This window comes from Ceratotherium simum, chromosome 19 (assembly GCF_057802395.1).
Source record: "Ceratotherium simum simum isolate JZ-2026a chromosome 19, ASM5780239v1, whole genome shotgun sequence".
In the NCBI taxonomy this organism is placed as follows: Eukaryota; Metazoa; Chordata; class Mammalia; order Perissodactyla; family Rhinocerotidae; genus Ceratotherium; species Ceratotherium simum.
The window spans coordinates 32,532,100-32,544,501 of NC_141918.1; the positions used below are offsets into that span (position 1 = coordinate 32,532,100).

Sequence of the window (12,402 nt, forward strand, 5' to 3'; positions counted from 1 at the left end):
CCATTCGTCCCTTGATGGGCACTTAGGTTGCTTCCAAGTCTTGGCTATTGTGAATAACACTGCAATGAACACAGGGGTGCATGTATCTTTACGCCTTGGTGTTTTCAAGTTCTTTGGATAAATACCCAGCAGTGGAATAACTGGATCATATGGTAGTTCTATCCTTGATTTTTTGAGGAATCTCCATACTGTTTTCCATAGTGGCTGCACCAGTTTGCACTCCCACCAGCAGTGTATGAGAGTTCCCTTCTCTCCACATCCTCTCCAACACATGTTGTTTCCTGTCTTGTTAATTATAGCCATTCTGACCGGCGTGAGGTGATATCTCATTGTAGTTTTGATTTGCATTTCCCTGATAGTTAATGATTTTGAACATCTTTTCATGTGTCTGTTGGCCATCTGTATATCTTCTTTGGAGAAATGTCTGTTCAGGTCTTTTGCCCATTTTTGAATTGGGTTATTAGTTTTTTCATTGTTGAGATGCATGAGTTCTTTATATATTTTGGATATTAACTCCTAATCAGATGTATGGTTTGCAAATATCTTCTCCCAATTGTTAGGTTGTCTTTTCGTTTTGTTGATGGTTTCCTTTGCTGTGCAGAAGGTTTTTAGTTTGATGTAGTCCCATTTGTTTATTTTTTCTATTATTTCTCTTGCCCAGTCAGACATGGTGACAAAGCATTAATTTTAATGAGTGTTAAGAACTAGCATTTTTCTATATTGTGCTAAACATAAAGTGTGACAACATTAAGCTCACTTAATTTATTTTTCTTAAGAACAAATACAATAAAATTTAAAGAATTTCAATAATTTCTAAATTTACACAGTTTAAGAATATATTGAATCTTTGGTCTACAATTTCATGTGATAAGTAAAGTTCAAATACCTCTTTCAATGTAAGAAAAAGGACGATGTTTTAGCATAAGGTTAAATGCAATACTGAATTCACAAAGAACCAGCAACTGGCTAGTACAAAAAGAATTATGTTATTGCTTAAAAGGCAAACATAAATCTATCTCCAGCAAAAGAGAACAATTATATTAATTGAGCTTGGAGGTACTATTATATTGTCAGGTATAATAATCTGTTTAAATGAGGCCTTCATTTTTAATCTGGTGAAATATGATGAGGCTGGCTCCCTGGTGCTAATGCAAGCTTTGCAAAATCCAAACACGGAATACTTAGGAAATGCAAATCTTGTCCTGTATTTACTGTATACTAAAATCTTATAGCCAAGGCAGAAATGCTTACATGAATAACTGATTTGGATTAAACACTGTAAATTCATGAATTTACTTTTGTTCTACCCTGTAGATGTAAATATTAGTGGACCTTCCCTCAATTCTAACCGAAATGTGTTTACTTCTCCCTGGCTCTCTTCATTTGAACATCTCAAATAGTTACAAATATTTATCTGATAACATATTATAACCGCATCAAATACAATCACTCTAAGAAAAGGCGAAAGGGAAAATTGTTTTTCATTGACTTTAATCTCAAGTTGTGACACAGTTTGTGCTAAAAGGTGACCTCTGAATCTCTTACATCCTCGTATGTCTTTCACCTAAAAAAGAACAGGTTTTTTGTATCATTTGATAAGAACATTATTAAATTTGTTGAGATTCATTTATGAGCATCGCTTTGGTGAGAGTTAATTAAGAGATGTATGTCACAGATATTCACGTCTGAGCTCATGTGTCTGCAGGTCAAAGACTAGTTCAAAACAAAGGAAACTCACACTGCACTTCCAAGTGACTGCCCTTTCTAAAAGCCCAGAGGAAAGTGCCGTGTATTGGGATAAGCCATGGCCAAGAGTCGCTTCCAGGCCTTGCAAGAGCTCTTCTGACACCCTGAATATATTAACAGAGAAGTTGTTGGGTCCTCATATTTTTTCAGTAAGCCTCCATTTGGCAGGCATATTTTAATTAAGTAGATTGTTTCAATTAAACCTGCATGCTACAAAAATGACCCCAACTCTAACAGCTTTGCAAGTCTCAGTATATTTGTAGGTATTTTCCCCCCCATTTACTAAGAGTGAGGAAAAATATGTCCTTTGGATGGAGCATCTTACATTTGTTAGAGGCTACTGAGGCAGCATTGTGGAGGGGACCCGCAGGGGCTTTGGGATCTGGATCTGGGAGATGTGGATTCCTGCTCCACCATCTACTAGTTGAATAATCTAAATAAGCTACTTAACCTCTCAGAGTTTCCTTACCTGTATAATGGGGAAAATGACACTTCCTTGTAGGGTCGTTGGGAGAATTAGGAATAATCTATGCACATGTGGGGCACATAGTAAGCTCTCAATAAATAGTAGCCTTTGATTTTTGTTTGTTTTTGTGTTTTGTTTGGGTTGCTTTGTGGTGGTGATGGTGGTGATGGTTGTTGTTTTGCCTGCCCTTCACCAGCAGGATCTCCCCAAACACCAGTGCTGTGGTAGCCTAGACCCTTGCCCTTGGCCTACACCAGTAGTGCTCCACAGCGGGTGACTTCGCCCCCAAGGGGACATTTGGCACTGTCTGGAGACACATCTGGTTGTCACAACTGAGGGAGGTGGAGGGAGAGGTGCTCCTGGCGTCTAGTGTAGAGGGCCAGGGATGCTGCTAAACATCCTATAATGCACAGGACAGCCCTCCCTCCCCTAACTGGGAATTATCCAGCCCAAAATGGCAACAGTGCTGAGGTTAAGAAATCCTGGCCTACACAATAAGCATAATAAATTCTAGAGGCAGGGAAACCATAGCAACAGTCAGAATATTCGTCATACATTTCAATCCATGAAGGGAGTGAAGGACAGTCTTAGAAATAAGCATAAAATAAGTACAAATAACTATTGAACAGGCTGCCTAGTAGGTGGGTGTGGGTGGGTGTGTTTGTGATTTATTTTGAGTTTGTCTTTTTTTTTTCTTGACGGTACACCCATTCTTGCTTCAGATATATATAGTGTGATGAAGTCAATGTTCTGCACCACCAGTCTGGAATAAATGGTAATTTGCCCTGTACAAAGGGGGCTTTCAGGAATGCCATAAATCTTCAATCTCATGAATTAAAAATCTTGATATGGGTGTGTACATATCTAAAACCTGAGCAGATTAGTACACTTCATACTTTAGTGTATAAGAAAGCTTAAAAGGTTTACTGTATAAAAAGGTTTATTATACATACTTCAGTGCATAAAATTTTTATTAAAAAACAAAAGAGAAAGAATCTGTGATATAATCCAAACAGGAACTGGACTAATGTTAACTTCGTTTTGGAGGCTACGCCATGCAAACTAACAGTATAAACCACTTTAGGGTTTTGTGGACCCTTATGACTTTTGAAATACTTATAGACATTGAATGCAACTGATCTGCTATTTCAAGTCACACTTATTCAAGCTGGTCCACCCACCTCAATGACTTTTATTAGTGTACTATGAGTTTTAAAATAAAAACCTCATTTATATGTTAAAAAATCATCACCACTAATTCAGAAAGTCTTGTTCCCTTTTGAACCCAAGTTAATGAGACCATCTAACTCTAATATATTTTGGTTTCTCACGTGAGGAATCATATTTTCAAACCACAGCAAGAAACAAAAAGCCAACCCAGGGAATCTCTGGGTAGAAAGAGGTAAAAAATGGAGAAAAGGAATAAAGTCTAGTAGGAATCAGTATTCAATTCTTTCCCCAAATTTCTTGAACAAACAGTGTATGTATAGTTTTCCCGCTCTCTCAGGGTGTAAAAAATGCCAGAAAATATACTTAATTTATAATGAGGTAATAATTTGATGTATTTTTATGCTATTTAATTAATTTATTTGAAATAGGATTTTTGAAAATCATTTATAGGGGTAAATGTATAATCCTGTAAATAGAAATGATAGAGATCATTTGAACTATTGAGAACCTGCATTTTTTACTTAATTAAAAAAATATATAAAAAAGGATTGGTACTACTGAAACACTGTGTAACCATCCCAGGAAAGAAAGAGACTCTGGCCCTCAGGTCACAGGCGTGTAACGAATGCCAACTGGCAGTAAAGAAAAACTCAATCTCTGTGATAATGTATTAAACAACAAAAAAGATTTGACAGCATAGGCAAGTCTGTGGTTGAGAAATCAGGTTTCAAGTCAGAAAAGGCAACAGTAAAGACACCCAAATTCTGTTCTGTGCTTAGTTTCATAGGAACAGAAGGGGATTCAAGGCTGAGTATGAAAAGAATCCTGAGTTTAAGTTTTTGGTAGTCTAGGCTTTTACACATAGTGACAGAATTTGGTGTGTCTGAGTTCCCAGAAACCAAATTAATGATTCCTATAAAGCTACAGCATGGCCTCAGCCTCTGCTGAAGAGGAATGATTGACATCTACAAGGTTGTAAAGAATGTTATTGACAAGGTGAACAAGAAAAACCTTGAAAGAGGTGAGTACAAGTCAAATGAAGGGCGCTTTTTTAAACAGGAGGCTACAAAGTTAAGAATCTCATCAGCTCAGTAAAAATGGAAAATGTACGTAATTTCTTTTTCATGCTGGTGAATTCATGGATTATAGATACAAAATGAATTTGAGAGAAAACTGAGATAAGTGGGAGATTGTCTTCCAAGTTAAAATGAAGGAGGAGAAGCATCCACCCGCTGTCAGAGGCAAACAGGCAAAGGGCCTGGTTGTGGGCACATGGAGGTGGACTCCTGTGGCACTCCCGTGTCCAACAAGCATTAATTCTGCCCCTTCCATGTGGCAGGCGCCAGGCTACATGCACTACAAAGGCAGTAACACAATCCCTGCCTCAAGCAGGTAATAGGCTAGTGGGAGACTGGACAAGTAAACCAATAATTAGAATCATGGACATGCTCCATTCTGCAAATATTTCCTTGAGTTCTTGATGAGGTCCTGCATCCTATTTCCATCTCGTATTCACCCAACTCAGAGTATAAGAGCTACTTGCATTGAAAATGTCTTTCTTCAGGAATAGCTGAGGTTTAGATAAATCTTTGTAACTATGAAAAAGCCTGAAATCCTTTAGTTCTAACTCTTTGAGGAGGCTGTACCAGAACCGCACAACACTGCTGTCGCTGCCACTGACCTCGAACCCAGGCCAGTGGAGATGGATCTCAAAGATGAGCTGTCCAATTTGTTCAAGAACATCTTCCAGAATAAGATTTTCCAAAACTTTCCATTCTGCACTTTCTAGATCTGCTTTGAGAACATCAATCTGTAACAAAATGATGAAATGAGATTAGCAGATTCAATAAACGTTGTTAAAAATACCGTCTTGATATCAGGAGCATCACTGTATAACTACCTCCCAAGAAAGAATTTTTCAAATTTTAGAGTTACAGGTCTTTTTCAAATGGCCACTTATGACATGAGTTTCTAACCTCACTCCACACCAAATGTTAATATACAAATAATGAAATTCCAGTCGAAATCATAATGGACCCTCTTACTTTCTGCCCAACGGGAATGGATGCTGGGGAAGGAGAGGATGGAGTGTGTATATTACAGAGCTCCGTGCCCACAGCCTCTCCCCAGCCACCTGTACACTGCTCAAAGGAAGCCCGCTATGTCCTGACAGAATGGTGGCCTGCAGGGAAAGACTGACAGAAGGTCACTGCCTGCAAGGACCATCTCATAAACCTTACTCCCCTTCAACTTTATCAGGACTGGAAGCCAGGGAAAGAGTTCTCAGGTATCCGAATATTGGACTTGTAAAAAAATTATTATTATTATTATTATTATTATGCCATGAATTCTTTAAAAAGTATTTACCATCACTGCATTCTAACGAAAAAAAAGCAACATCATTCTCTGTTCATTTAATGAATACAAGTTTACAAGTTCACATTCCAGATGAGATGAAATATAGGAAGAAGAGCAGGATGGGAGAGATTTTGTAATTAATTAAGTTATGAGAATCAGCTCTTTTTTGCTGGCTTTGCACAAAATCCATTAGAATAACAGAACCCTAAATACCTCCAGAAAGCAATGAAAGCTAATTACTTACCGAGTAGTTACATGCGCCTGGCACCCTGCTAAGTGCTTCACCTTGCGATATCCATTTACTCCTCTCAACAATTCTGCAAGGGTGATTCTGTTAGTATCCCCATTTAAAGTTTAGGAAACCACACTCAGAGAGTAACCCATCCCCAGTCACACAGCTGGAGAGACAGTAGTGAAATTTGAACTACATGGTCCATATTCTTTTTATTTATTTATTTTTTTATTGATGTTTTAATGGTTTCTAACATTGTGAAATTTTGGGTTGTACATTTTTGTTTGTCCATCACCACATATATGACTCCCTTCACCCCTTGTGCCCACCCCCCACCCCCACTGCCCTGGTAACCACAGTCCAGTTTTCTCTGTCCGTGTGTTGGTTTATATTCCACATATGAGTGAGATCATGCAGTGTTTGTCTTTCTCTTTCTGGCTTATTTCACTTAACATAATACGCTCCAGGCCCATCCATGTTGTTGCAAATGGGACGATTTTGTCTTTTTTCATGGCTGAGTAGTATTCCATTGTATATATATACATGGTCCATATTCTTAACCACGACATGATGTTCATTCTCCATAAACCACAAGAGGAATAATGGTAACTTAGAGTCCCTAAAAGGCTTTTGGTTGGGAAAATAAGGTGCTATTGGAGAGTGAATAAGGGTCAGTGAGTAGAAGTACTGTTATCAATATCACCATTTTATATCTGCAGAGCACTTTCCAGCTGAAAGAATTGCTTTCTACATACACAATCTCAGTAAAACAGACCCATAGGCAGACAAGGATTTGGTAAAAATGACTTTCTGCAGCCAAGAAATGGAGTGAGGAGGGTGGAGGTACTTTAACCACATAGAGGAAGGCTGACAGCATTCAGACCACAAAGTGGAATAATTAGGATGGAGGGAATCATTGCAATTGAGCCAAGGCTGTAGTTCCCAAGAGGTGACAGCAGAACCCTCAACAGCTCTTCAGGAAGCTGCCAACTGAAGTCACCAACATGCTGCCCATGAAAGTGAAGTATCTTTGCCTGTTCAGAAGGGTGGATAAGCACTCAGGCTAATCCCACCCCAGCTTCTCCCCTCTCTCAAGGCACGTCTGTTTGATAAGTTTCTCATATGCGGCTGAGATGTGATGCTCTCAGTGCAATGGTAACTTTCCTTGTGTGATTTCAGAGTTCGGTGGAGGAGAAGATACAGAGAATTTAGACACAATCACTCCAAGAAAATGGTCCTTGCCCAGTGTCCTGAGATCCTGCGGGAGATGCTTTCACTCTGTTGCCTTGGAGAGTAGCTCCTGGTCCACCAGGGAAAGAGTGATGATAACAACCCAAGAATAGCAAGAGGACAGAAAAGGCCAGGTACCTATAAACCAGCCTGTTGGCTCAACGGTTCCAAAATCAAAGAGAAAAAGTAAAAACAAAAAAAACAAAACACAACAACTTTCTTTTCTGAAAGGAAGTGAGCAAAGGTAGGCGCCATGTGAACACAAACAAGGCTAAAATATGTCTTGTGAATTGGACACAATAGAATTAATTCACTCTTTTTTCATCTCTGCTGCCCTGGCACTTCCTTGGCTTTGTTCGATCTTTGAAATTTTAAGCAGATATTCCTGAATTAGGGTAATGAATCTACCAAAAGAAATATTTAATCAAAACTTCACAAAATTTTCTAACTGGTACAGAAACTATCCAAAACTGAAAATCAACATTTGTTGTGTCACTTCACATAGTCAAGAATTTCTTGGGTTCCTTACAGATCCACTTTTACCACGGTTTTCTGTGAGTTTGCATATGTTGAATGTGATCAATAAATCAATGTATTAAAAGGACAGGGAAAAGTTAGCCTAAAATTGACCTAAAAATAGTGGAATATACTTTACGTATTTTTTTCCAAACATATTTTTTAAATAAGCTATCAATCAGAAGTTATGAGCAACTGGAAAAGAACCAAGTTATTAGGCTAAATCATAGCAAATAATATGCTTTCTTTGGAAATTCAATTTTCATTTACAAAATGCTATCCTATCTAAAGAGCAAAAAGTGATTTCAAACAAGACAACAGCCCACCCCCTTTTGATTCCAGGGACTGAAAATTCCTCACTTCAGTCAGAATTGTATAAGTTCATCTCAATCATGCAGCCCAGGTGCTGCGGCTCTGAGGGGCATATAAGCTCTTCCCCGCCTTCTGGCCTGAGAGCACTGACAGCCAAGATGCTGTGAATAAAACATGGTTTTCTTTTCCACTGTGCTTTTTCTATTTCTTGCATTTCAGAAGGTGCTACTACCACAACTATTTTGCAAATGTAATTTCCATTATTACTGCATGAGGCACCCAATATTATTGTTGTTATAAGGCACTAAACATCTCTGCATAAGATAGGCGACTTTTACGATTCTTATATCAGCTTTCAACAATTAAGGCACTAAAAATCATGCAAATGATTATATCGGAATAATCAAGTGCCAATTCTAATACAGTTAGGTTAAATCAGGTTTCTTGAGAAAAACAACTAAGTGCTAACTCCTTGTAAACTCGGGAACAACTGAAGGCATATTCTTTGGCAGAAGGGTCTCAAAGAAGGTGGATGAAACAACCTATTTGGTATAAGATCAGAGATCTTAAAGGGGTCCTCCTATCAAAAATTGTCTCCTTTTCCTTGTTCCTGAAATATACAATAAATTACCTTTCATAGAGCTTTTTGAGGAAATGAGAATTTTAATTTTAACTGGATTAAGATGTGAAGCCATCTGGCAGCTTCCTCATCATGGGCACAGGTTTATCCCTGTGTTCATCCACCCAGAACTGCAGAGATGAGGAGAAAGGGGGGAAGGGGCCTCAGCATTTATATTACTTTGCTAGAGCTGCTGTAACAAAGTACCACAAATTGTGTGACTTCAACAACAGAAATTTATTGTGTCAGAACTCTGGAGGCTAGATGTCCAACATCAATGTGTCTGACAGTGCTGGTTCCTTTTGAGGGCTATTAGGGAGAATCTGTCTCATGCCTCTCTCCTAGCTCCTGGTGGTTTGCTGGCAGTCTTTGGCATTCCTTGGCTTCTGCATCACTCTGATCTCTCTCTTCATCTTTACATCGTGTTATCCCTGTATGTCTGTGTCCAAATTTCCCCTCTTTATAAAGATACCAGTCATATTAGACCAGGAGCCCACCCTACACCAGTATGACCTCATTTAAACTAATTACATCTGCAATGACCCTATTTCCAATTAAGTTTACACCCTGAGGTACTAGGAGTTAGGACATTAACATATGAAGTTTGGGGGGACACAATTCAACCCACAACAGTGTTCAAGGTAGCTATCTCAATAGAGCTTTCAAGGCAGTCTGTATGTTGGGGAGCCAATACACAGGCCTTTTTAGGAAAAGTGTCCTGTACCAGAGATCCAAGGGCCAGCAACTATCTGAGGCAATTACGGATGTTGTCCTACTAGTCCCTACATCAGCCAACACTGACAGCTCTGGTTTGCTAAGTGTCAAGCCCAGGACAAGTCAACAAGCCTCCAAGGCCAATTAAAGCCACCACCATGAAAAACCCTGTGATCCATTCCCTGGGCTCCTTCTCGGCCACACAACCAGGCCCAGCATTGCCTTGGGCCATAAAAGGTGATGTGGCTTCTACTTTGGTCATGGGCACACTCACTGCTGACAACTTCAGCCACCACGCAAGGTGTCTGACTGCCCTGAGGCCACCATGCTGTAAGAAAGTCCAAACTAGCCCTAGCAGAGACAACACATGGACAGGCCCTGAATCAACATGAAGAGAGAGCTGTCTGGCCAATCCCAGCTCCTCCTGCCACCATCTGACTGCAGCCACACCAGAGCCCCTGAACCAGAACTGCCCAGCAAAGCCCTTCCCAGACCCTGACCCCCCGAACCTGTGAGAGACGATAAAATGATCCATTGTTGTTGTTTCAAGAAACTTAAGTTTTGGGGGTGACTCATTATGTAGATAACTAGAACAGAGACCAAGTACTGTTTATGCGAATATTTTTAATTAAAAGTTACTTCTATAGTGTCAAATACTATATATTCCAAAGCTGTGATTTCTAGAAATTAATCTATATTTTACCAAAAATATTTTCCTATTAAAAAACTAAAACACGATCATTATTTAAAAATTAAAACTACAGATGAGCAAAAAGAAAAGGAATTAAAATATCCAGAATCCAGAGTGTAAAAACAGTAAACTCTTGAACAGCTGGTGTATTTTTGCTAAATATTTTTCTTTGCCATAAACACACACACACATAAAACACATAGACTACAACATACACGGGTATAATTCAAACACACATGTATTTTACAAAATTAGAATTACACTGTGTTTTCAAATCTGCTTTCTAATGTAACAGACCATAAATATCTTTCCAGGCCAATAAACTTTCATCTAAAATGTTCTCCTTACCAATGTCCCTCGGAGCTTTCATAAGAATGTGACCAAGGTGAATGAGGGCCCCGCAGGAGTGAGGGAGATGTGGGTGAGACCCCAGATCCTCCACCTCAATTCAACAGGAGCAGCTCCCCTTTTCTCTTTTTTATGTATTTGGAATCCCTCACAAATTTTTTCTTGAAAAAGAGCTTTCTTGCTTAAGAAAAAAAGTTTGAAAGCCTCCATCTATAACTTGTTTTCTAACAACTCTTATATTGGTTTAATTTACTTAACCAATCTCCCTTCTGATGGACATTTAGGTTCTTTCCAATTGGATGATATTACAAATTGACGTGATCAACAAACTTGTAGCTAAATAGTTAAGTGTGTTCTATTATTTTCTTAGAATAAGAATACTCCTAGAAGTGGAGTAGCAGGTTCAAAGGATAGGCACCATTTATAACTTTTAATAATTTTACTAGCCTGTAGTCCCTTCCTGTCTCTGCTCTTGAGAAACAGGACAAACCAGGTCGTGCTAAGGCTGTAAGCCCTGTGCAGATGCACCACAAAAGGCTCTTCCATTGTCACCATCCAGGTCAACACTGCTTGTTTTCTTACCCCGAAGCTGTATGACACTCTGGAATATTCCTAAATATACCTATGCCTTTATGTCTGAACGATTCTCTAGATTAGACAAAAACTTGCATGCCATTTAAAGAAAGAGTAAAGAAGACAAATCAGTTTTAATTAAGTACACATTGAGTTGTCTTTATATAACTTTTATTTAAAACATTTAAAAATGCTTTATCAGGCCAGCCCCATGGCATAGTAGTTAAGTCCAGCATGTTCTGCTTCAGCGGCCCGGGGTTCAGATCCCAGGTACAGACCTACACCGCTCATAAAGCCATGCTGTGGTGGTGACTCACATACAAAGATGATTGGCACAGATGTTAGCTCAGGGCGAATCTTCCTTAAGCAAAAAGAGGAAGATTGGCAACAGATGTTAGCTCAGAGTGAATCTTCCTCACCAAAAAAAAAAAAAAGAAGAAGAAGAAGAAATAAAAACTTTTAAAAAATAAGAAAATAAATAAAAATGCTTTATCTATTGTTCTATATTAAATCTTTAAAAGGATGTAGATTCTTTTTCCACCCAGAAAATGTGTATTAAAGCTTAAAACTGGCTATTACCATCAATTATAAAGCTTGTTAACCAAAATCCCTGGCTAAGAGCCAAAGCTACATAAGTAATGCCAGTACAATGTCAATATTAACCATCCAACTTATCAATGAACTAACACAGAACAAAGGGCTTCCCATTCAGGCTGTAATTGACCTACAAACACAGCTGCTTGCCTCAATATCAGCTGTCTGGATTTTGGGCCAGAATCATACACTATCTAGCACTTACTGCTACAGCTCATATTATGTAAAAGATTCCTGAAAAGAAATGTGGAAATTGAGTTTTGTAATTAGACTTATATTTTTAAAGTATTATTTATTTGACTCATCTAGTCATTTATGAATATTTTAAAAATTAAATTATCATCAATTACCTACTACCCCAATAAATCAAACTATATTCATTCTCCATATTCATTACAGTTTGGGTCAATAGTCAGTCATAATTTTAAAATAATTGTATCAATACAACTTCTTCCTGCTTTTTTGTTTAATTACAAAGAGTTGTTATTTAATGATTCAAGTGAAGTAAATCCAGGCTTTTATATATCAAGTCTACTTAAAGCAAGATATATCTGCACCTACAAAACTAAAAGCTGAACACATAAGAAAGAGGATCTTGGTTTTGTAAAAATACTGAGGAAATTAATCTACCTTAAATGAACAAGAGGATTAAAAGTCTCTTTAAGAGCCTTAGACTTTAAACACACTAAATCAGGCCCCATTATCACCGCTGGCTGGCAGAAATGTAACATTATAAGACTTCTGCTACCACTGGGGAGAGGGAGATAAGGCTTGCCCTGTGTATTATGAGAAATACGAAGGGTCACTTTAAGCTAATGTAGGACCAATTCAGA

The 12,402-nt window shown here is 38.4% G+C and overlaps 1 protein-coding gene across 2 annotated transcripts in view; it reads right to left on the reverse strand.

The window, feature by feature from the left end:
* Positions 1-248: 248 nt before the first annotated feature.
* Positions 249-12,402, reverse strand: part of METTL24 (methyltransferase like 24) — a 100,597-nt gene continuing 88,443 nt past the window's right edge. The window contains exons 5-6 of one of the 2 annotated variants that reach the window (XM_087444001.1): positions 5,064-5,192; positions 249-1,564 (exon numbers count right to left, since the gene is read on the reverse strand). In XM_087444001.1, the coding sequence (XP_087300127.1) occupies positions 1,304-1,564; positions 5,064-5,192 (390 nt within the window). In that variant the 3' untranslated portion in view covers positions 249-1,303. Of the gene's footprint in view, positions 5,193-12,402 lie in introns of both variants that reach the window. The other variant, XM_004422209.3, reaches the window with a different exon arrangement.